The sequence below is a fragment of the Elephas maximus genome, chromosome 4, assembly GCF_024166365.1.
Source record: "Elephas maximus indicus isolate mEleMax1 chromosome 4, mEleMax1 primary haplotype, whole genome shotgun sequence".
In the NCBI taxonomy this organism is placed as follows: domain Eukaryota; kingdom Metazoa; phylum Chordata; class Mammalia; order Proboscidea; family Elephantidae; genus Elephas; species Elephas maximus.
In genome coordinates, this window is record NC_064822.1 from 22,217,424 (window position 1) to 22,242,825 (window position 25,402).

The 25,402-nt window shown below is 41.0% G+C and overlaps 1 protein-coding gene across 2 annotated transcripts in view; it reads left to right on the forward strand.

Annotated features, from left to right (window-relative positions):
* The first annotated feature begins 439 nt into the window (after positions 1-439).
* The window catches only part of ESYT2 (extended synaptotagmin 2), a 193,802-nt gene continuing 168,839 nt past the window's right edge, over positions 440-25,402 (forward strand). The window contains exon 1 of one of the 2 annotated variants that reach the window (XM_049881683.1): positions 440-1,016. In XM_049881683.1, the coding sequence (XP_049737640.1) occupies positions 642-1,016 (375 nt within the window). In that variant the 5' untranslated portion in view covers positions 440-641. The remainder of the gene's footprint in view (positions 1,017-25,402) is intronic. The other variant, XM_049881684.1, reaches the window with a different exon arrangement.

The window sequence follows — 25,402 nt, forward strand, 5'->3', positions numbered from 1 at the left end:
TCTCCGTGGGGCCGGAGAACCACAGACGTGTAAAGGTTCAGGGGAGCGAGCGTTGAGAGGGTAGTCACACAGAATCCGGCCAAGGCGCGGCACTTCCCTCTCCGGAGCCCAGCACACCCCAGGAGCTGTAGCCCGGACACCCGGCAACCCGGAGCACTTTCCATGACCTCATCTCGCTAAACTCTCCCCTTCCCTTCTTCACCACCCCAGAGCTGGGCAAGTGCTCAAGAGACCGCTCCCTAACCGTCCCTTGGCACCGAGCACGGGGAGGGCTCCTCCTCAGGGCCGGTGGAAACCTCCAAGCTAGGCGCCAAACCGCTCCCCCGCCCCAGGTGGCAGCCACCGCCCCGTGCGGCCGCGCCCGCCCGTCGCCGGCCCGGCCCATGCCTGCGTGATGACGTGTCCACGCCTCCTGCGGGCGGAAGCGCGGGCGCGCTAGCGGCAGCTTGGGGAGTGGCGGGGCTGGGCTGGGCGCTCACCCTCAGAGAGGCGCTGGCGTGCGCAGTGGACTTAGTCGGGCCCGGGCCCCCGGGATCCGCGGGTTCGCCCAGCCCGCCTTGGCTGGGGGAGGGAGACGCAGTGGGTGGGATTAAGCCGCTGCCGTTATCGCTGCTGTCGCCCTCTGTGGACGTGGTTTCGCGATGAGCACCTCCCGGGAAAAGTGTCCAGTAGGCTCCGACGTCCCAGGGGCCGGGGGCGACCAGGGCCCGGCCGCGGCCAGGGGTCCCAACCCTGAGGGGGACCCGGCGCCCGAGCCCCCTGTTTCCATGCTCAGCGTGGACGTGCCGGGGCTGCTCTCGCAGTTTGCGCGCAGCTTCGTGCTGCTCTTCCCAGTGTACGCGCTCGGCTACCTGGGGCTGAGCTTCAGCTGGATCTTGCTGGGGCTGGGACTGCTCTTCTGGTGCCGAAGGAACAAGGGCGACAAGACGTCCCGCCTCTCCCGGGCGCTGGCCTTCCTGGAGGACGAGGAGCAGGCGGTGCGCCTCAGCGTCTGCTCCTCCGACCTGCCCGCCTGGGTGAGTGGCCGCCCCGGCCCAAGCGCGTTTGACGCGCGGCTCGCACCTCCCTTCCGAACCGCGGGGCTCCCACGATCTGCTTATATAAGGCTGCCCTCACCATCACCAGCCCTGGTGGAAGTCACTTTACTGTCACCGTCCGCCCTCCCTTTCTGAGCTTCGGTCACGGGCTACTCTTCAAAAAGCACCTTCCCTTTCACCGTCCTCTCTCTCGCTCTTTGCTAATTTCCAGGCAGAATCATAATACAAGGGCTAATAATAAGCATTACATTCTTCTCTACTTTGGCCACAGGTTTGCTAGAAAATCAAGGTTTTTCCTATTTGAACGCAAGCTTATCTGCGTGGTGGAAATGACTATTGCTTTTTGGCATGTCTTTTTAAGGACATGAGTAGTTGTTTCTGGTGTTCACAGCCATTAGGAATTTTCTGTACTATTTCATACCACCCTGCTGCCCTAGGCCTGAAGGTGATTCGGTTTTAGTTTTCTCTGTTTTTAAAAGTGTAGTAAACAGGATATTTTCTTCAGACAGTTGGGGGAAGTTAATTTTTTTTTCTCCTATCCTAAGAAGATTCATTCATTTTTTTTTTTCTGACACAATGAAGGGCAGTGAGTGTCCACCAAAAGGTTTGCTGTTATTAGAGTAGTTGAAAGTTTGTTTCATTTATTTCACAAGTAACATTGTAAGACTGAAGTCTGCAAAATGAGCATTTTTATACGGGGTCAACTCGAATTCAATGTGATTTTTTTTTTTTTTTTTTGTCTAAAGGAAGTTTTGGAAGAGTGCATTAATAGCACCAGTTACAGTATTGATTATAGTATTTTTGTCTCAGGCGATCCTTTGCATAATACATTTAGCTGAGTTTGGAAACTAATGGAGTTGGGTTCCTCATCTTTTTCTCCTTGTTCCCAAATTCATCCTTAGCCATGAGTTGGCAATAATGCTTATTTTAAGATAAATGGTGCTCTACATTAGGCTTGATGTAAACTTCCATGTGAAAATGGCCAGCTGGTGTTTCAGAAGGGTCATTTTCTCTTAGAGGAGAAAAGGGCTTAGAGAATGATGTCTGTTTCCAGTCATAAGACACTTGTTAAGTAAGGCATGGAGTGTATGACACAAAACACAAACAAAAATTAGAAAACAGGATTGTCCAAGACCAAGAGGAACATACTACATACCATTTTGTGATGACAAATAGCAGTTGGAGTAAGAATATAATAAAATAAGAGGGCTTTGGAATTTAAAATTCTGTGAATGCATGGTGGACTTATAGGACAGTGGTATTTTGGAAAATCATAAAAACTGGTGTGGTAGAGCTTTCAGTCTGAAGCAGGATGAACAAGGGGGTATATATAGAAAACAGGAAGTTAAAGTGATCAAGGTGGGAAAGACCAAGAACAGATAGGCACTTTGGAAATGCAAAAGGTAACTTTAAAGTGGCATCTTATGTCTATATTTCACTAAGTTAAGTGATATTAGAAAGAAGCTCTAGACGCAGTGTAGATACATCACCAAAACAGTAAACATACGCTAAAATTCACAGAAAGTGATGGAGTTGACTTCCATAGATCCTTGGTTATTGAGCAGTTGAATAACATCAAATTTGCTTGTAAAAATCCTTGTGAAACGCAGGGACTATTTTCTCATAGAAAATCAACAAGTATAATTGCTGCCATCTTGAATGATTAATTTTCTCTCTTTTAGTAAAAGGGTGATTAGCCAAAGATTCTTTTCTAAAGTTTTTCTCTGTGTGAGTTAAACTCATAAAGCATGGTGTTCATCTCACAGAGTAAGGAATTTATGTTCTTTTCAAAAATTTTTACACATTTATTAGAAATTTGTATTTGAACTCATATCACACACATATTTAAACGTGCCTTTTTTTTTTGATACTGTTGAGAAAACTTTTGAAAAGATACAGAAACTTGACAGTGATCATATCTAGGAAGAGCACTAGAGAGCCTGAGGTTTGAGGGAGTTTTTTTTTTTTTTATTAAGCCAGTTGCCATGGAGCCCGTTCCCACTCAGGCGCCCTCCTGTGTCAGAGTAGAATTATACTGCATAGGGTTTTTAATGCCTAATTTCTTTTGGAAGATCGCCAGGCCTTTCTTTCAAGATGCCTCTGGCTAGCCTCAAACTTCCAGCCTATCTGTAAAAAAGTAGCAGCTGGTAATACCCATGTGTTATTTCGTAATAAAATCAGTGGATTGTATTGTCTAGTAGTATGCTCATTATTCTGTTATATTTAGGAGCAAATCAACAATAGAAGAAGCCGTACATAAGAAAAGTTAAAATTTCAGTATTAATACTACTTTGGTTTTTTTTTTTTTACCTTACTTAGCTTCTTGGGGTTTTTGAACTTTAAGCTGGTATTTTGCTTTTAACCAAATGATGTATTTGAACAGCCTGAAGACTGTACAGAGACCTGCTGGCACAGTAGTTAAGAGCTTGGCTACTAACTAAAAGGTTGGCAGTTCGAGTCCACTAGCCATTCCTTAGAAACCATATGGGGCAGTTCTGCTGTGTCCTGCAGGGTTGCGATGAGTCAGAATCAACTTGATGGCTACGGGTTTGGTGTTTTTTTTTTAAAGACTATACATTTTCATAGTATGTCATTGATTACTGTGATTCATAGCAGGATACATGCATAGGAAAATATGAACTAATATGGTACTAATTTTCTAACACCACTTTTGGATATGTTCGCTGACAGAATTTCTTCCTTTTTTGTAAACATTTATACTGAATATGGAAGTGAAGTAATTGAAGAATATTAGTATTTTGAGAACACATGTGTACTGTTCCCAAATCAAGGCTATTAGGAGATGAAAAACAGCTCTCACTTAATGTGTGATAATTCTCTAAGACTTTGGTCCTACAGCTGTAATATAAACTGTGTTATTACTCATTCTTCACTCTTTCTTTTTCCATAAATGGGGAAGAGGCCTAGCAGCTTGGGTTGATGGATTGATGCCTGGGCTTCTGCTACATCCGTGTCTGCTCTGTGTTAAATGAAAATTAGACTATAAGTGAGGAATATGCTTGAAGAGTTTTTACAGAGATGAATAAGGAGGATTTTCCAATGCTATTTTTATTTATTTGAGTAATTAGAACTTAGTAAGGTATAGGCAGGGTGGCCTGGGTAGCACAAATGTTTAAGCGCTCAACTAAAGGTTGGTGATTCAAACTCACCCAGGGGTACCTCGGGGAAGCAGGCCTGGCGATCTGCTTCTGAGAGGTCACAGCCTTGAAAACCCCATGGAACAGTTCTACTCTGCACGCTCAGGGTCACTGTGAGTCAGAATCTACTCGGCGGCAACTAACTACAGCCGGGTGAAGTCTGGCTTTTATTACTGCCGATAGATGCTGATTCCGTGGCTGCAGCTGAGTCACTAGTAAGCTAAGCCTGCCACATAAAGTATTACTTCACTGTTTTGACAATTGATCTTTTATTAGTCTGGTATTTCAATGAATGAGAGTTAAAGCTCAACTTTCTTGGCTATGTTGTTCTATGCTGTCTTGTACAAACTTTCTTTGGGGAAGGCTTTCTTCTTCCATGTGCTTCTGGGAAGTTCAGGAGAATTGAACTCTCGTGAAAATTTAAGATGTGTAGTCTAAGAACCAAATGAACAAAAGAAAAAAATACACTCTGGCCTCACTTAAAGGAAGGACAAATATTGGCATTTTTTTTCTCAGTGTTAATCACTGAGTTATACTTTTTTTTTTAAATTGTGCTTTAGGTGAAAGTTTACAGAGCAAATTAGTTTCTCAAACAGTTAATACAAAAATTGTTTTGTGACATTGGTTGCCAACACTATGATGTGTTAACACTCTCCTCCACTCCAGGTTCCCTGTTAACATTCGTACAGTTTTCCTGTTCCTTCTTGCCTTCTTGTCTTTGCCTTTGGGCTGGTGTGCCCATTAGTCTTGTATATATGATTGAACTACGAAGCATGTTCCTCACATGTGTTATTTTTGGCCTTATAGACCTGTCTAATCTTTGGCTGAAGGGTGAACCTCAGGAGTAGTTTCAGTACTGAGTTAAAAGGGTGGCCAGGGGCTGTACTCTTGGGATTTCTCCAGTCTGTCATACCAGCAAGCCTAGTCATGTGTGTGTGTGAATTTGAATTTTATTCTACATTTTCCCCAGCTCTGTCCAGGACCCCCTATTGCAATCCCTTCCATAGCAGTCGGCGTGGGTAACTTGGCACTGCCTAGTTGTTCAGGGCTCAGTCTGGTTAATCCTGATAGTTGTGGTCCATTAGTCCTTTGGACTTATCTTTCCCTTTGTTTTTCTTCATTCTCCTTTGCTGCAGCCGGGAGGGGACCAGTATCTTAGATGGCTGCTCGCAGGCTTTTAGGACCCCAGTTATAACTTACCACAGTCGAATGTAGAACATAGAATTTGTTATGCCATTGACCTAGATTTCCGCTGAGACCATGAAAATTCTATGGAGCACCATAAGTTGGAATCTACTCTCCTTGCCAACTAGTTTTATGTACAGGCAGTCCCAGTTTATGACAGGATTTCATTCTGATGATTCCATCCTAAGTCGGTTCTGAAATAAGTTGAATACGTCATTTTATTTTTAATTTTCATTATTGTTGCCTTTTATTTTCAGTGCCTCTATGAATCTGGAGTCCTGGTGGTGCAGCGGTTAAGTGTGCCGCTGCTAACCAAAAAGATTGGCAGTTCGATTCCACCAGCTGCTCTTTGGAAACCCTATGGGGCAGTGCTACTCTGTCTTTTAGGGTTGCTATGAGTGGAAATCCACTGGTGGCAATGAGTTTTTTATTTAATCTTTATTTGTCTTTGGGGGTTGGAAACATTACAAATAAACCTACAACTATATTTTAACATTGTATGTCGTGCACATTACTAACAATAAAGTATACAAAAACAAAAACATTTGGTCATAAGTACGGTTCCCTCGAATGTAAGTCAGGCATTACCTGTATCATTCTAAAGGAGCCGAGGTGGGGCACACAGTTTGCGATTGGCTGATAATCTAAGGGTTGGTGGTTCGAACCCACCCAGTGACTTCGAGGAAGAAAGGCCTGGTGATCTGCTTCCATAAAGATTACAGCCAAGAATATGAAATGTTTCTACTCTGTGACATATGATGTTGCCATGAGTTGGAATCGACTCTACAGCAACAAGTATGTATTGGTATTTTTTTTTTTTTTAAATAAAAGTAATACATGGTTATTTTTTTTAATCAAGAAAAAAATGTTTTGAAAACATCTGTGATCTCAAGCCACCGGTTTTAGTTACCTAGTGCTGTTGTAACAAATACCACAAGTGCATAGCTTTAACAAACAAATTTATTGTCTCACCGTTTAGGAGGCTAAAAGTCCTAATTCAGAGTGCCGGCTTTAGGGGAAGGCTGTCTGTCTCCGTCAGCTTTGGCGGAAGGTCCTTGTCTTTTCAGCTTCTGCTTCCTGTTCCTTGGACATCGCCATGTGTTTTGGCGTCTGTCTTATTCCATCTCTCTTCTTTACTTGTTTAATATCTTTTATATCTCAAAAGAGATTGTTTTAAGACATACCTTACACTAATCCTGTCTCAACATAAAAAAGACATCCCATTCCCAAATAAGATTTTAACCACAAACGTAGCGATTAGGATTTAGAACACTTTTTTTTCCCCCTTTTCATTATCTTTATTTTATTTTTTAAAATTTTTATTGTGCTTTAAGTGAAAGTTTACAAATCAAGTCAGTCTCTCATATAAAAATTTATATACATCTTGCTATGTATTCCTCATTGCTCTCCTCCTAATGACACAGCACACTCCTTTCCTCCACCCTCTGTTTTCCTGTCCATTCGGCCAGCTTCTGACCCCTTCTGCCCTTTCATCTCCCGTTCAGACAGGAGCTGCCCACATAGTCTCATGTGCTGCTTGATCTAAGAAGCGCACTCTTCACCAGTACCATTTTCTGTCCCATAGTCCAGTCCAAACCCTGTCTGAAGAGTTGGCTTTGGGAATGGTTTCTGTCCTGGGCTAACAGGAGGCCTGGAGACCATGACCACTGGGGTCCTTCTAGTCTCAGACCATTAAATCTGTTTTTTTTATGAGAATCCGAGTTCTGCAGCCCATTGCTCTCCTGCTTCCTATCAGGGCAGGCATTGGTTGTGGCCAGGCACCAGGTAACTCTTCTGGTCTCTGGTCGATGTAGTCTGTGGTTTATGTGGCCCTTTCTGTCTCTTGGGCTCATAATTACGTTGTGTCTTTGGTGTTCTTCATTCTCCTTTGCTCCAGATGGGTTGAGACCAATTGATGCATCTTAGACGGCCACTTGCTATTGTTTAAGACCCCAGATGCCACTCACCAAAGTGGGATGCAGAATGTTTTCTTAATAGATTTTATTATGCCAGTTGACTGAGATGTCCCCTGAAACCATGGGCCCCAAACCCCGGCCCCTGCAACGCTGGCCTACAAAGCGTTCAGTTTATTCAGGAAACTTCTTTGCTTTTGGTTTAGTCTAGTTATGTTGACCTCTCCTGTATTGTGTGTTGTCTTTCCCTTCACCTAAAATAGTTGTTATCTACTATCTAATTTTTTTTTTTTTTTTTTAGTGAAAACCTCTCTCCCTCCCTCCCTCCCCCTCTCATAACCATCATGTTATGAAATGTTTAATGGACTCATCATTGTTCTTTATCGATGCATAGTATTCCATTGTGTGAATATACCATAATTTATCCGTTCTTCTGTCGATCGGCACCTTGGTTGCTTCCATCTTTCTGCTGTTGTAAATAGTGCTGCAGTGAACATGGGTGTGTATCTGTCTGTTCGTGTAAAGGCTCTTATTTCTCTAGGATATATTCCAAGGAGTGGGATTGCTGGATTGTATGGTAGTTCTATTTCTAGTTTTTTAAGGACTAGCAAAATTGATTTCCAAAGTGGTTGTACTATTTTACATTCCCATCAGCAGTGTGTAAATGTTCCAGTCTCCACAACTTCTCCAACATTTATTATTTTGTGTTTTTTGGATGAATGCCAGCCTTGTTGGAGTGAGATAGAATCTCATTGTAGGTTTGATTTGTATTTCTCTAATGGCTAATGATGGTGAGCATTTCCTCATGTATCTGATAGCTACTTGAATGTCGTCTTTAGTAAAGTGCCTGTTCGTATCCTTTGCCCATTTTTTACAGCACATTATTTCTGGTGGACACAATTCTGTCTATAACATTCCACCCCTTGGCCCCACGAAATTCATGACTTTCCCCACAGGGAAAATACATTTACTCTATCACATTCCAAAAGCCTTAAATCAACTCCAAGTCCAAAATATCATCTTCAGAATCATGTAAATCATATATGGGTGAGACTTCAGGCGTATTGCATCCTGGGGCAAAATTTGTCTTCATCTGTGAACTTGTGAAATCTAGACTACAAGTTACCTGCTCCCAAAGTACAATGATAGAACAGACACAAAGTAGACATTTCTACTACAAATGGGAGAAATTGGAGGGAAGTTGGAAGCAAGGGCTCTGCCCTCCAGACTCTGGGTGTTGGCCATACCCTCTGGATTCTAGGTGAAGGCCTCGAGGCCCTCGACTTCATCTTCACCTTCCATGCCCACCGGGCGTCGACTCTACTCCCTCAGGTTTGGATTGCCCTATTCTAGTCCATCGGAGTGGCAAGCCCCACCTGCTCAGTCCCAGCAGGCCCCATTCTTCTGCCCCCTCAGCTTTAGGTAATGGGCCCCATCCCCCTGGCACCTGTGAATGGCAGCCCCCGGCTCCAGAACCGAGTTGGTGAAGATCTGCCTTTTTGAAACATAGGAGGCTGTGTTCCCACCCTTTGAAATCCAGCAGGCCCTGGTACCACCCTTTGAATTTGAGGCATCCCTTCTTCCTTTGTTCCTTCTGAACTCTGAGCTGCTCCAGGGATTTTTTTTTTTTTTTTTTTTTTGAGAACAGTAGATGTCACTTCTTTGGCCTCTTTCCTGCCTGTAGAATTCCAAGAGGCACATAGCATTCTTTCCTTTCATTCTTTTCTGTCCCCTTCAGTCTAAGCCATTGGGTTTTCTGCTGTGATAGTTGGTTAGACCCATCAGTCACAGTCTTAATCTCTTTAATAAAAGATTGTGTAGCCACATCCTTGGTGAAAATTCTAGGACACATATTCTTAGTTTGTACAGCGTAATTTTCCAAATCCTTAAGCTTTGTTTTCATTTTGCAGTTTGTTTTTAAGTCCATGCCTTTCCTCTTGCATTTTCCTATAAGTGGAAAGGAGAAACAGTGTGACCCCTTTAAGATCTTGCTTAGAAACCTCCTCAGCCACATATCCAAGTTCATCACTTACAAGTTGTGCATTCCACCAAACATTTGAACATAATTCAGACAAGTTCTTTGCCACCGAATTAAAAAACATCGCCGTACTTCCAGTGTCCAAACACAGATTCATCATGTTCTTTTAAAGCCTCACCAGAAGCACGTTTAATGTCCACATTTCTAGCAACATTCTTTTGCTGGCACCATGTGTATTGTCTATGTCGATAGACTTTTTTGATAGCTCTCCTCACGTCCCTCTGAGCCCTCAGCAGAATTGCCTTTGATGTCCATAATTCTATGAACAGTCCCTTCAAGGCAGTCTAGGCTTTTACTGTTAGGCACCTCAGAACTCTTCCAGCCTCTACCCAGTACCCAATTCCAAAACTGTTTCCATATTTTAGGTATTTGTTAGAGTAGCACCCTACATTTCCGGTATCAAATTCTTAGTTATCCACTGCTGCTGTAACAGAAATACCATAAGTACATGGCTTTAACAAATAAATTAATTTTCTCACAGTTTTGGAGGTTAGAATCTGAATTTGGAGGGCCGGCTGGTGTGGGAATGGGACCATGCAAATAAGATATATAGAACCCTGACAAGGGGATTGGTGAGTTTTACCATCCTGCCAGACTTAAAAGAGAGCCAATCCCAGAGCTGAGGGGAACCCACTACCGCTAAGAAGAATAGCTAGGAGTGGAGTGCATCCTTTGGATACAGGGTCCCTGCTCTGAGAACCTCCTAGACCCAGGAAACAGAGAAAGAGAGCTTTAACACTGGAGACAGTGAGAGATGGTGAGAACCAGTGGCAGCAGAACCAGGAGACCGGCAGGAGACAGGTGGGCTTCACTGTCTATGGTGTGTGAAAGCTGAGCACCTTTGAGCAGGAGGCTTGCAGGCGGAATGGGGTGCCTCTGGGCACTTGGTAGGGTTAGACTTGCTGACCCATGGAGCTGAAGAGCTGAACACCTTTGGGCTGAGGCTTACTGGCTAAGTGGGGTGTCTCTGGGCACTTATCAGTGGAGCTAAAGAGCTTTGTCACACTTAATGAGCAGGGCAGAGGCCAGGCCAAGGGGCTGAGGGCTGAGAGGCTGAGGGCCAGGGAGAGGCCTGCCTGTGGACACAGCCAAGACTCTGTCCTGACCGAAGAACTGTATCCTGAGTACTTCCTGATCCTGAATTGTAACCTGTTACATCCCAAATAACCCCCATAATCATGAGTACTGTCTTTGAATTCTGTGTGGCCATTGCAACAAATCATCAAATCCAGAGCAGAGAAGTAGAGTGCCGTGAGAGGGATTGCTTGGTGTCAGAATTGGAAAAAGTTTGGAGAGAGGAGCTATGTCTGACTTCCTCACAGGAATCAGCCTTTGCCTGTTGATGCTGGTAATGATTTGCCTTCCCCTCCGTGAAGTTAAAGGAGTTTAGATGTCTCCACAAGCCATTTTTACAGTATTGATTAACCAATCTAAATCATTTGATTAGAAAAATCTGGTTCACGACTCAAAAAGGTTCCTGTATTCTTAAACTACATATTGAAAAAAAGTAAACTAGCCAAAACCAAACCTGTTACCGTTGAATTGTTTCCAGCTCATAGCAACCCTATGGGACAGAGGAGAACTGCACCAAAGGATTTCCAAGGAGCAGCGGGTAGATTCCAACTGCCAGACTTTTGGTTAGCAGCCGAATGTTTAACCACTGTACCACCAGGGCTCCTGAAAAAAAGTAAAGCAGACCTTTATTAGGCCTTTTAGTTGTTGAAATGGTAGATTAAAAAAAAAAAAAAAAAGCCGTTTACATCAGTCGATTTTAAAATATATATTGGTAAGGATTTAAAATATTTTTTCGAGGTTTTGTTGATCTAAATATGCATATAAATCCAGTTTTATACTATTTTTTTAAATGGATTACAGCAGGGTGTCGGGATGAAAGTATGGATGCAAAATAACAAATCTTATCACCTGTGTATAAGTAATAGTAGTTTCCTTTTTACAAACACTATTTTTGTACCTGGTGACTATACACTAAAATTAGTGATAACTGTACTAGCAATTGGAAACCCTGGTAGTGTAGTGGTTAAGTGCTACGGCTGCTAATCAAAGGGTCGGCAGTTCGAATCCGCCAGGTGCTCCTTGGAAACTCTGTGGGGCAGTTCTACTCTGTCCTGAAATGACTCGACGGCACTGGGTTTGGTTTTTGGTTATACTAGCAATTTGGAAACCCTGGTCACATAGTGGTTAAGAACTACAGCTGCTAACCAAAAGGCCAGCAGTTTGAATCCACCATGTGCTCCCTGGAAACTCTAGGGGCAGTTCTGCTCTGTCCTGTAGGGTCACTGAGTCGGAATCAGGTGTGGGTTTTTTGGTGTATACTAGCAATTTATAAAATTGTCATTGCAGTTGAAGTTCTTTTGTTTGTTCCATCACTTAGTAAAGTTCCTCTTCTATTTTTTTTTTTAATTTTATTGTGTTTTAGGTCAAAGTTGACAGCGCAAATTAGTTTCTCATTCAAAACTCTATACACAAATTGTTTTGTGACGTTGGTTGCAATCCCCACAATGTGTCAATGCTCTCCCCCTTTCCCTTTCCACTCCATGTCCATTTGTCCAGTTTTCCTGTCCCTTCATGCCTTCTTTTCTTTTATCCTTCTATTTTTAGTGAATATTCAGTTGTATTTTTCCTTTGTCCCTTATGTTTGTGGCTACACAGGCTTTAAAAATGTAGTTTTTCTGATTATGAGAAGAGTGTATGTTCATGGTAGAATATTTCAAGTTTTGGAGAAGGATAAAGAAGACAAAAATCACTTATAATCCTACTAACCAGTAAAAACCATTATCAACATTTTGGTGATTTTCTTTACCTTTTTATGCTATGTTTGGATGTAGTGTATGTATGTGTGTGTGTGTGTGTACCTGTGTATATAGTATCCTCTCTGTTAAACATTATAACATGGATATTAATGTCATTGTTTATTCTTAGAAATATGACTTTGATTATTGCCATATTATCTATCTTATGAATGTACCATGCTTTATTTAACTGATATCTGATGGGCAGATTTGACAAACATGATTTTTAGGTATTATATGGTGAGAAAAGATAAAACTAGAATTTGAGATATTTAATTGTCTGCACCTTGCAAGTTACAAAGGCCTATTTACTCTAGCTATTTATCAGATCTGTCTAGAATGCATGAACTATTTTTGAACTTATCAGAGTAGTATGATAACTTTATAAGCAGGGGTTAGATTTGGAGGGCAATGTTTGTTTTTCAATGGTATGATTAAGCACAATAGAGTTATCCAGATCTTTTGTAAATAACCTTTTGAAGAACCGCATTCCCCTCACAGAGTCACGAGTTCAAATTGCTTTTCTTCGTGTTGGAATATTAAAGTTAATTAATAGTTAAGCAATATTTTTAACTGGGCAGTTTTTCGTTCTGTTGTACGTAGGGTTGCTATGAGGTGGAACCAACTCAGTGGTGCCTAATAACAACAGCAACAATATGTTTAAGTGAATTAGTGGTTTCTTATAACACAATATAGTTATAGTTACTTTTGAGATTGCCAGGAAGTGTAACTGGATTGTAATTGTACTTGTCCAAAAATAGCTGGTCATCTGACTATGATCAGTGTCATTTGGCTGTCCTTTATCACTGAATGGTATGCATTACTTGCACGTAAGTAGATACCATCATGATTACTAATTTCAAAATGCGATAATATCATGGGTGAAGTTCATATTTGAGAATAGTATAGTGCAGAGACAAGTGCTGGGTTCATATCTGAGATCCACCCCTTTACTAGCTTGTTGTTAGTAACTGGGTAACGAGGTTACGAAGTGACCTTGGGTAAGTTGGTTCACACGTTTTAGAACCTTAGCGTCCTTATCAATAAAATGGGTATTGAAATCACACTTCATAATGTAGCTATCAAGATTAAAGGGGAGAATTTATGTGCAGTGCTTTGCATTGCATAAACCTGAAACCAAACCCATTGCCATTGAGTCAATTCCAACTCATAGTGACCCTGTAGGGCAGAGTTGAACTGCCCCATAGGGTTTCAAAGGAGCAGGTGGTGGATTTGAACGGCCAACCTTTTGGTTAGCGGCCAAACTCTTAAACTACTACACCTCTATAGTGCCTGATAAAGGCCCAGTAAACGGTGCTGGGAAATGGAATGGGGAAGAGGGGGAAAGGGCAGCTAGCTCGTGGTCCTTGAGTTAGTATTCTGAGATACAGACAAAGGTATGGTATGACTTTAACTCATTTTCGCCTGTGCAGGTGGCACTGGTGTTACTGTCAACTTGTTGTCTGAGTTACTGTCTTTAAAAATGCAGGGGGTTGGCTTTTGCCATCTCCTTTCCTGCAGACCCTCCCCCAGCCCCAGTTTAACTTGAGTGGAACAGAGAAGATTTGAATTTCTTTGTTTCTGTTTTCACTGCAGTTTGTTTATGTTGTTTCTAAGTGATTTGTCTACTGTAATGCTTTGTTATTATTGAGAGTATGCCTTATAATTTTACTTTCTTTTTTTCTTCCTGTTCATCCCTGAATAATATCCAAGAATCCTGCATTTTTAACACCCTCATCACTTGCTTAGGGTTGGCTTTTTCTTCCGTAAAACAGATACTGCCTTGAGGACATAGTTAATCTTTCTTGACTCCACTTTCAGCAGTCACCCTGATACAGTAGACAATTATAGTTAACAATTGTATTTTGATAGTATCACATTGTAAAATTTACTCTAATATTCGTTTCCTTCCTTTTGTGAATAGTGTTTGTTAGTGACTAAAGCAGGAGTTTGGAAATATACATCCTATTTTGGGGCTGGTTATAATAGTTTAATTTTGGGCTGTATTAGATGTGGGGTTGTTTTCTTCTGTTCACATCTGTGGGGTCGATATGTTTCAGGTTTCCCAGAATAAGGTAGATATATAGAGAATATATACAGTCATGTTGGAAGAAAACATTATCTAATTCATTTCATGCCATAAATATTACTCTGGACTACATATTATGTAATAGTTTTTAGTTATGCCACTCTCATTCCAAGATAAAAAAACAGTTGCCATTGAGTCGATTCTGACTCATGATGACCCTGTACATATCAGAGTAGGACTGGGTTCCATAGAATTTTCAATGGCTATGACCTTTCAGAAGTGGCCTTCTGAGGTGCCTCTAGGTAGATTCCAACCACCAGCCTTGTGGCTAGTAGCCAAGCACTTTACTGTTTGAGCTACCCAGGGACTTCTCTTGTTCCAAGATAAGTAGAATCAAATTGCTAAAATTATTAATCTGAATGATAATTTTACCTTCTATTTTCTTACAAAATATTGCTTACATATTTGTTATGGCATTTAGTTAACTCTTCTTAGTAGTGTAATTGCTGATAGGATTGTTTGCCTCCATAGGTTAAAAGTTTGAAAACAATGACATTTTTATATCCACTAGTGTCCAGGATAGCACATTTGCATATAGTTTGTGCTCAGTAAACATAGGTGGATTGTTGAAACAGTAAATTACAATCTACTCGTTTCATTAGGCGTTTCTGTACCCAGTTTGTAAATTATTATATTATGCCCATGTTGCCATTATCATGAACATTTTGTCCTAAATGCCTTCCGAGATCTGTAATTCATTTCATTTGTGTTACAAATATTTAAGTACCTAGTATGTGAGTGCATAAGCTCTGTTGATACTCTCTAAATTAATATCTGAGTACTGAGTTTTTAAAACCAAAAGCCCAAATATAATTGCAGACAAAAATGACAACACATAGCATTATAATTTCTAGTTATTTTCTCACATGCATGAAAATGTTGGAATTTATCCAATAGCTAATGGGAAGTGAGGATTTTACTTAATTGCTTGGGCCAGATTGTAATTTTATGTCGAAGGAAGTAATGGAGGGAGCGTTGCTGTGTGTTTGAAGGAATTATCTGTAGGTTGTAGTTTCACAGTGAATGGAGCAAGAGGAGAAAGAGCACAGAAACAACACGTGGTTACCACCCACCTCTGCTTGCTGCGTTTATTAGTTGCCTATGGCTACTGTAGCAAATTGCCACAAGTGTGGTGACTTAAAACAACATAAATTTATTCTTTTACAGTTCTGGAGGACAGAAGTTTGAAATCAGTTTCAGTAGGCTGAAACCAAGGTGTCCACAGGGCTATGCTCTCTCCAAAGGATTATAGAGAATGTTTCCTTCCCTTTTTAAGCTTCCTAGAGCTGTATTCCTTGGCTCAAGGTACCCTTCCTTCATCTTCAGAACTAGCCGTGTAGCATTTTCAGATCTCTGCTTTCATCATCACATTGCCCTCTGTCTTCAGTATGTGTCAGATCTCCCTCTGCTACCCTCTTGTATATGTATGATTGCATTTAGAATATACCCAGTAATTTAGGATAAACTCCAAATCAGGATCCTAAACTTAATCATATCTGCCAAGCCCTTTTTTGCCATGTAAGATAACACTCACAGGTCCCAGGGTTTAGGACATGGATATTTTTTATTATTATTCTTTGGGGTGGGGAGTTCGTTATTTTAACTGGCCACACTGCCCTGTGTATCGGAATACTCAGGAGCCAGGATGGCTAAATAACAGTAATTATGGATCAGCTGTATAAATCTTACTACCGTGTTTCATCAGTTCTAAGACACACTTTTCCCCCCAGGTTTTAACATCTCTGAAATTTAGATATATTTTATAGTGGTGTGTCAGTGTTGAATTGGCAGTGTTTTGCTTTCTTAGTGGCACATAAATTAATGGTGTGTCTTATATTTGATCATGTCTTGGTTCAACGCTACGGTTATTCCCATTTTCCTCTGTAGCCCTAAACCAAAACCAAACCCATTGTCCTTGAGTGGATTTTGCCTCATAGCAACCCTATAGAACACAGTAGAACTGTCCCCTAGGGTTTCCAAGGAGCAGCTGGTAGATTCGAACCCCTGACCTTTTGATTAGCAAATGAGCTCTTAACCACTATGCCACCAGGGCTCCATCTGTGCCTGAAAATTATATGTGGTTTTCTAGAGATAGAATAAGCCAAAACAAATGAGAAGAAGTGGAACTGAACAATTGGAAGAAGGGTAGCCTAAATGGAACATAGTGTTTACATTGGGAAATGAAAACAGGAATGCATGATGCAAGACCTGAAATTATACAAGTGGGGGAGTTTGCACTTGGTCTGATAGACACTAGGGAAACATCAAAATTCTAAAAAAATGGTGTATCCTAATTAAAACATATATGGGGTTTTAGGAAGATAAATTTGGCAGTGATATCTAGAAGGACCGAGGGGACGAAGACTCATGATAAGATCTAAGCATGAGGAAAGCAGTAGTCCCTGAATCTCATAGAACTAGCACTGGGAATAAAAGAAGAAGAAAAAAAAAAACGTAATGGAGCGTGAAGAATGACCCCAGGTTACTTGCTTGAGTGACTGGGTGAAGAAATGATGCAATTTGCCAACAAAGATACTCCTTTTGTAATAGGAACAACAACTTGGAGGTTTAGGGGGAGTGATGGGAGAGTATTAGTATTTTAAATGTTAATTTTAAGAAGCCTATGAGAGTTCCAGGGGGAGTTATCCAGACAGCAGCCAACAACTGGTAGGTTGGATCTGGGAAATACACCTCTGTGTACTTCATCAGTTGATAGGTAATGCATGGTTGAAATTATGGCTTCGAAGTGGAGACGTGGAGGAAGAGTATAGATAACACAACAAGAGCAGAAGGCGAAGGACAGAACCTCTACTCCTGGAGGAGTACTACAGAAATCAAACGGAATGGGAAAATACATAAAATTGTTCATATGTGTAGCGCTTACTGTGTACCAAGTTTTCTTCTAAGCACTTTATGAAAACCAAACCCATTTCAACTCATAGTGACCCTATAGGACAGAGTAGAACTGCTGCATGGGATTTCCAAGGAGCGCCTGGTGGATTTGAATTGCCAACCTTTTGGTTGGCAATCGTAGCTCAGTTCTTTAAACCTTTTAACAGACCTTTTATCCTCCTCTTACAGATGCAAAAGCTAAGCCAATTTTAGAGAGGTTATGTGACTTGCCGTCAGCCCCAGAATAGTAAAAGGCAGAGGCAGAATTTGAACTGGGAAGTCTGGCCTTAGAGTCAGTTAACTATTGGCACCATTCTTTATCTCTGCACTTCAGCCTCTCTAGGTGGTGGTGAAGAAGACACTTGGGATTAGATGTTGCATAATCATTTAGATAACTCTGAGGGAATTATGTGTTGTTTCTACTTTTCAGAGGCGGAAGCTAAGGCCCAGAGAGGTTCAGTAGTTTACCCTCAATTACAAAACTACCAGATGGCAGTGCCTAGATTAGAAGTCAGGTACCCCTGACTCAGTTAAACTCTTTCCGCTGCTCTGTAATGCCCTTGAAAACTAGGCTTTGCAACTGCAGTTTGTTGAAGGGGCAGGGCAGATATGAAGTGGCCCAATATCTCCAAGAGCAGGTGGCTTTTAATAAAGCAAAGCTAAACCAAACTGATGAGTCATTGTGGTAGTAAATTGGGCTTCTGAAATCTGTGGCTTGATGTCTTTTGTCAGTTTTGGAAAGTTGTCTGCCATTATCCCTTTACATACTGTTCCTGTGTCATTCTCTCTCTCCTCCCTCTCTGGAACTTCAGTCACATGTGTATTAAATCATATCTCATATGTTTTTTATGTTATTTTCTGTATTTTTCATTCTTTTTGCTCTCTATGCCTCAGTTTGGTTATTTTTCTACTGACATATCATTCAGTTCACTTTTGTTTTTTGTTTTGGGTTTATCCAGTTGGCTGTTAAACCTATCTATTCAGTTCTTAATTTTTATTACTGAATTTTATTTTCATTTCTGGAATTTCAGCTTGGCTCTTTTTTGCGCATGTTCTCAGTGAAATTTTCCATCTGTGAAATTTTGCATCTTCTATTTTCTTGAACATTTTAATCAGTTATTTTAGAGTCCATGTCTGACTCTTTTCATGGTCAGCTTTTTCTGTTGATCCTGTTTATTGCTGTGCCTTATAATTTTGCCTAACTGCCAGCCATTGTATATGAAAATCTGTAGAGTCACTGGATCAGTAGTTTGCTGGAGCCGGCTTGTACTGGCTCAGAAGAACTGAATATGTGCGTTTCTTCCCAACTCCACATTCAGTAAGATTGGCTGGTTGGTTGGAATTGGCCAAGGTCGGAATATTTACACCACGGAAATCGGCAATATCAGAGAATTGGTTGGAAACTTTTACCAGCATACCACTGCTCTGAATGGTGTTATCCTCTCCAAAAAACATTTTACCCTATACTTTGAAACTGAGACAGAAATGGGGCCACTTTAATCTAATCAGGGTCTGAGTTGGCTTGAGGCTGAGTTGCAGAGTAAAGCCTTATCTATCTTTGATTCTCTTTACTCTTAGGGTTGTTGTTGTTAGGTGCCATTGAGTCAATTCTGACTCGTGGCGACCCTATGTACAGCAGAACGAAATACTGCCTGGTTCTCTGCCATCCTCACAATCATTGCTATGTTTGAGCCCATTGTTGCAGCCACTGTGTCAGCCCATCTTGTTGAGGCTCTTCCTCCTTTTCACTCACCCTCTGCTTTAGCAAACATGATATCCTCCAGGGACATGTCTCTCCTAATTACATTTTCAAAGTACGTGAGACAAAGTCTGACCGTCTTCGCTTCTAGGGAGCATTCTAGCTATTCTAAGACAGTTGTGTTCGTTCTTCTGATAGTCCGTGGTACATTCGATATTCTACGCCAACACCATGATTCAAATGCATCAGTTCTTCTTCAGTCTTCCTTATCATTGTCCAGCTTTTGCACGCATATGAAGCAATTGAAAATACCATGGCTTGGGTCAGGTGCACCTTAGTCCTCAAAGTGACGTCTTTGCTTTTTAACACTTTAGAGAAGCCTTTGCAGCAGATTTGCCCAATTCGATACGTTGTTTGATTTCTTGACTGCTGCTTCCATGGGTGTTGATTGTGGATCCAAATAAAATGAAATCTTTGACAATTTCAATCTTTTCTGTGTTTATCATGGTGTTGTTTATTGGTCCAGTTGTGAGGATTTTTATTTTCTCTATGTTGAGGTGTAATCCATACTGAAGGCTGTAGTCTTCATTAGTAAGTGCTTCAAGCCCTCCTTGCTTTCAGCAAACACAGTTATGTCATCTGCATATTGCAGGTTGTTAATGAGTCTTCCTCCATCCTGATGATGCATTCTTCATATAGTCCAGCTTCTCAAATTATTTGCTCAGCATACAGATTGATTAAGTATGGTGAAAGGATACAACCCTGACACACATCTTTCCTGATTTGAAACCATGAAGTATTCCCTTGTTCTATTTGAAAGACTGTCTCTTGGCCTATGTACGGTTTCCCCAGGAGCACAGTTAAGTGTTCCAGAATTCCCATTCTTTGCAATGTTTTCCATAATTTGTTATGAACCACACAGTCTAATGCATTTTCATAGTCAATAAAACAGAGGTAAACACCTTTCCAGTACTCTGTTCTTTCAGCCAAGATCCATCTAACATCAGCAGTGATATCCCTCATTCTGCGTCGTCTTTTGAATCTAGCTTCACTTTCTGGCAGTGGCCTGTCGATGTACTGCTGCAACTGCTTTTGAGTGATCTCTGGCAACATTTTACTTGTATGTGATATTAATGGTATTTCTCAATAATTTCTGCATCCTGTTGTATCATCTTTCTTTGGAATGGGCACAAATATGGATCTCTTCCAGTTGGTTGACCAGGTAGCTGTCTTCCAAATTTCTTGGCATAGATGAGTGATCACTTCCATTTGCGTCCATTTGTTGAAACATCTCAATTGGTATTCTACCAATTCCTGGAGCCCCCTGGTGGCACAGTGGTTAAGCTTTCAGCTGCTAACCAAAAGGTTGGCAGTTCAAATCCACCAGGCGTTCCTTGGAAACCCTATGGGGCAATTCTACTCTGTCCTGTAGGGCTGCTATAAGTTGGACTTGATGGCAGTGGGTTTTTTTTGTTTCAGTACAGCCTGGATTTCTTCCCTCAATACCATTGGTTCTTGATATATGCCCGCTCCTGAATTAGCTGAACATTGGCCAGTTCTTTTTGGTACATGACTCTTTGTATTCCTTACATCTTTTATGGTATAGCCCCCCCAAAATTGCAACGGAGAATCTATGGTGTTTACTAAGCTCCATCTTAGTGGGTCTCAAACTCCACTTTATGCATATCATCTGTATGTTGTAGGTTGTTAATGAGTCTTCCTCCAATCCTGATGCTGCGTTCTTCTTTATATAGTCCAGCCTGGATGATTTGTAAGGACACATACCTTTTCCAATTTTGAACCATGCTATATCCCCTTGTTCTGTTTGAACTACTGCTTCTTGATCTGTGTACAGGTTCCACATGAGCACAATTAAATGCTCTGAGACTCCCATTCGTCACTATGTTATCCATAATTTATTATGACCCACACAGTTGAATGTTTTTGTGTAGTTGAAAAAGCACAGATAAACACCTTTCTGGTATCCTCTGCTTTTGGCCTGATTGTTCTGCTTTTGGCCTGATTGTTTAGCTGACCCAAAGTCCCACTTTTTGTCTCACTGGTCCTGTGAAATTTCTATAAACTGTTGTCTTCTCTGTCTGTTAGCCGTAACCCTCTGCCTGGGTTTCTCAGCCTCTTGTCCCACACCCCTAGGGGAAAAATAGCTCACAGAATTGACTCATTACTCTGTGGTCCCCTTCTCTCATGAATCTTACATGCTAGTTCTTGTCGCCTTGGCAACTTTCCAGTGTTTTCAGGTGTGTGTGTTTTTCCAACTGCTCTCAGCAGAATTGGTCTGCTGCAAACAATTTATCATTACTGGAAGCAAGCTTTGTTTTTTAATTAGTATTTTTATAGTGCTTTAAGTGAAAGTTTACAAATCAAATCAGTCTCTCATACAAAAGCTTATATACACCTTGCTGTATACTCCTAATTGCTCTCCCCCTAATGAGACAGCACACACCTTCCCTCCACTCTCTCTTTTCGTGTCCATTCGGCCAGCTTCTGACCCCCTCTGCCCTCTCATCTCTTCTCCAGACAGGAGATGCCAACATAGTGTCAAGTGTCTGCTTGATCCAAGAAGCTCATTCTTCACCAGTATCATTTTCTGTCCCATTGTCCAGCCCAATCCCTGTCTGAAGAGTTGGCTTTGGGAATGGTTCCGGTCTTGGACTAACAGAAGGTCTGGGGACCATGAGCACCGAGGTCCTTCTAGTCTCAGTCAGACCATTAAGTCTGGTCTTTATAAGAATTTGGGGTTTGTGTCCCACTGCTTTCCTGCTCCCCTCAGGGGTTCTCTGTTGTGTTCCCTGTCAGCGCAGTCATCAGTTGTAGCTGGGCACCGTCTAGTTCTTCTGGTCTCAGGGCAAGTGTTATTTTTTTTTGGAAAATATATTTGTGTACTCCAAATATATTGCTGTGTGAAAGTTAGAAGAAAACTAATTCCTGTTAGTAAATGTGGGCTGTGGAGTAGGAGAAGAGGGAACAGATATAGAAGGATATATTTAGGAAGGGGTAATGTGTCAAGCTTTACCTGTGTAATTTTATTACAAAATGTATTCCCTGGGTGAATATTTAGGCTTATGTGGGGTTCATGGTATTTCTTTTAAAGAAAGTTTGTTCGCTATTAGCAGAAGACATTAGATAACCTGTAACTTTTAAGCAGTGGGGCTTCAAGTAAGTGGTTGTAGAAAAATTCCAGTTTGAGACTTCTTAGATTTAATTTTACCTATAACGTGACATCTGACAAGCCAGGTAAACTTTAGAAATACCTATTTAATGTTAACACTTAATGAACTTATTTTTTTATGAGTGTACATAAGCCAAAAAAAAAAAAAAAAACCTGTTGCCATCAAGTCGATTCCAACTCATAGCGACCCTATAGGTCAGAGTAGAGCTGCCCCATAGAGCTTCCAAGGAGCGCCTAGTGGATTTGAACTGCCAACCTTTTGGTTAGCAGCCGTAGCACTTAACCACTGTACCACCAGGGTTTCCATGAGTGTACATAGCGTTTATTAAATTTATTTTACGCTTCTTATGGCTTCCAGGAGAAGGGCAAGCTGAAGACACAGAGTTATAATTTATTAATGATGAAACAAATGATTGAAAAAATGGTTTTACAGCTTCCTGAAGAGTCTGCTTAATGTAAGAAGAGAGCAGGGAATCTGGCTAACTAGAGAGGAAAATGTAGCCCAGCTTTTCTGCTTTGACTCCTGGCAACCAGGGAAGCTCGCATGATCCTAAATCTGGAATCAGGGAACCTGAGTTCAGTCTGTGGTTTGGCCACTAACACACTTCTCGGCCTCTGGCCAGTCACAGACTCTTGGGACCTCAGATTTTTTACCTGCAAAATGAGGAAGTAGGACAAAAGTAAAATAAATATTGTGTCAGGAACTGGCCCTTAAATAATCAGGGGAAGGCAAAGTAGAATAAATAAGGCATAGTGGATGAGATACCACTTTAAGTGAGAGGTGGATAGTTTATAGGACAGAAGAGACTGAGGTGAAAGACTCAATGTGAAGGAGGAGATTGTAGTCAAGAAATATAAACAAAGATTTTAAATATACAACCTATTAGGTAATAAAACAATTTATCCATTTACCTTTACATCCCTACCAAGTATTTCAGTTCTGATATATAAACCAGGCTTTTGACTGACTTGGCCAGTAATTTGGGACCTGTGTTGGCACGGCTCTGTAGTTCTCTTTCATCAGTAAGGCTGGTCTAGATGCTTTTGAAGTGCCAAAAATACCACCTAATATGTCCTCATTCATTGGTTAATCCATGAACAAGGAGCCCTGAATTAGGCTACTAGTTCACTTCTAGACCTCTGAAGTTACTTTTTTGGTCCTGTTATTATTTTGGGAAATATCTGATTAAAGTCAATGAAGTATTGTAAAGGAAGAATGTATTTTAGGAGATTGGTGTATTCATTTCCTTTTTTTTTTTCAATCAGTTTATTGAGATATAATTCACATGCCATAAAATTCAGTCATTTAAAATATACAACCATCAACACAATCTAAATTTAGAACATTTTTGTTCCCCCAGAAGAAACCCTGTACCTGTTAGCACTCACTCTCCATTTCCCTTCACTTACCACCCTCTTATCAGCCCTAAGCAACCACTAATCACTTTCTGTCTCTATAGATTTGCCTATTTTGGTTTGGTTTATACAAGTGAAATCATGTAATGTGTAGTCTTTTGTGACTGGCTTCTTTCATTTATAATGCTGTAGTATGTATGAATACTATTTGTCTTTTTATGGTCGTATAATATTCCATCGTATGGATATACTACATTTTATTTTGCTGTTCGCATTTGAATTGTTCCCATTTTTGGCTGTTAAGAATAATGCTGCTCTGGACGTTTGTGTATAAGTTTTTATGTAGACATATGTTTTCATTTCTCTTGGTTATATACTTAGGTGTGATCGTTAAGGTTGTGTGTCAACTTGACTGGGCCATGATTCTCAGTGGTTTGGCAGTTATGATGTAGTTTGGCAGTTGTATAATGATGTGATCACTTCCATGAGGAGATTTGACATAACGTGATCATCTCCACGATGGGATCTGCTGTAAGTAGACACTCAGTTGAAAGGAAGTTGCCTTTTGGGGTGTGGCATGCATCCAATATAGGTGGACTTTCTGGCAAGGCTCCTGGGCTCTTGCTCGATCTGGATCCTGCAGCTGGCTCCTGTTTATGTGACCTCTGGTTCCTTGGACTTGAGCTAGCAGCTCATCTTCTATCTTGCATGCCGATCTTGGGATCCGTCAGTCTTTGCAGCATGTGAGCAAGTGCTCTGCTCTCTGACCTGCTGATCCTGTGTTCACCGGCCCGTGTAGCTGTGTGAATCAGGAGAAGCCTCTATTCTGACCCACAGACTTCCGACATTCCAGCCTCTACAACCACATGAGCCATTTCCTTGGTATAAACCTCCCTGTGTATTTCTGCACTTTACTGGTTTTGCTTCTGTAAAGAGCCCAGCCTAAGGCACCAGCCCCTGGTGTATCAGATGAAGAATAGCATCAACATCTTGCCCGCAGGAGTAGGCTGTTGAATGAGGAAAGCTGGAAAATGTCTCTAGATCTTCTCCTGCTTTTGAATTATTTTTTGCTGTGTGGTGAATTACAAGATTTCCATTCATCCACTGCATTCTATATTGAAAAATTAGCATAGATAATTAAGGATTAAATTAATTATCTGTTTGAATTATCATTTATGAGTTCTTTATTTTTTCTGCTAGATATCTTAATTTAGAAATAAAGTGACCCTCCTAACTTTGAATGGACTTAGACTTGTTAATTTACTGTCATAATTTGACCCACAGTGATCTCCTTTCCATTGAGTCACAACACTATACTAGTCATTTGGGCATTAATCATGTATGTATAGTCTTATACTGGCTATAGTATCATTTACTTTTTTTGTTTCTCTAAAATAGGTTGTGAAAATTATAGATTATTTTTTAGAAGATCACAATGGGACATCACTACACACCTGCAAGTACAGCTAAAATAAAATACAGTGCCAATATCAAGTGCCGGCAAGGACATGAAGACACCGGATTTCTCATATATTGCTGGAGGGAATGTAAAATGGTATAACCACTTTGTAAAGTAGTGTGGTAGTTTCTTAAAATTCTCAGCATAACCCTTAGCATATGATTCAAAAATTGCATTCCTGGGCATTTAACCCAGATAAATGAAAATTTATGTCCACACAAAATCCTTTACAAAAATGCTCATAGACAGGAAACCACCAAAATGGCCTGCAGGAAACCATGGTGCATCCATTCCATGGAATCCTATGCAGCGGTAAAAAGGAACAGACTATTGATACATGCATCAACTTGGATGGATCGCAAAGGAATTCTGCTGAGTGAATAAGCCAGTCTCAAAGGTCACATGTTGTATTGTTCCATCTATACAATAAACTCAAAATAACAGAATTATAGAGATGCAGAATAGATCCGTGGTTGCGAGAGAGCAGAGATGGCGGCAGGGATGTGGGGAAAGAAGGTATAAAAGAACAGTACTTGGGGGATCTTTGTGATGATGAAATAGTTTTATAACTGGATT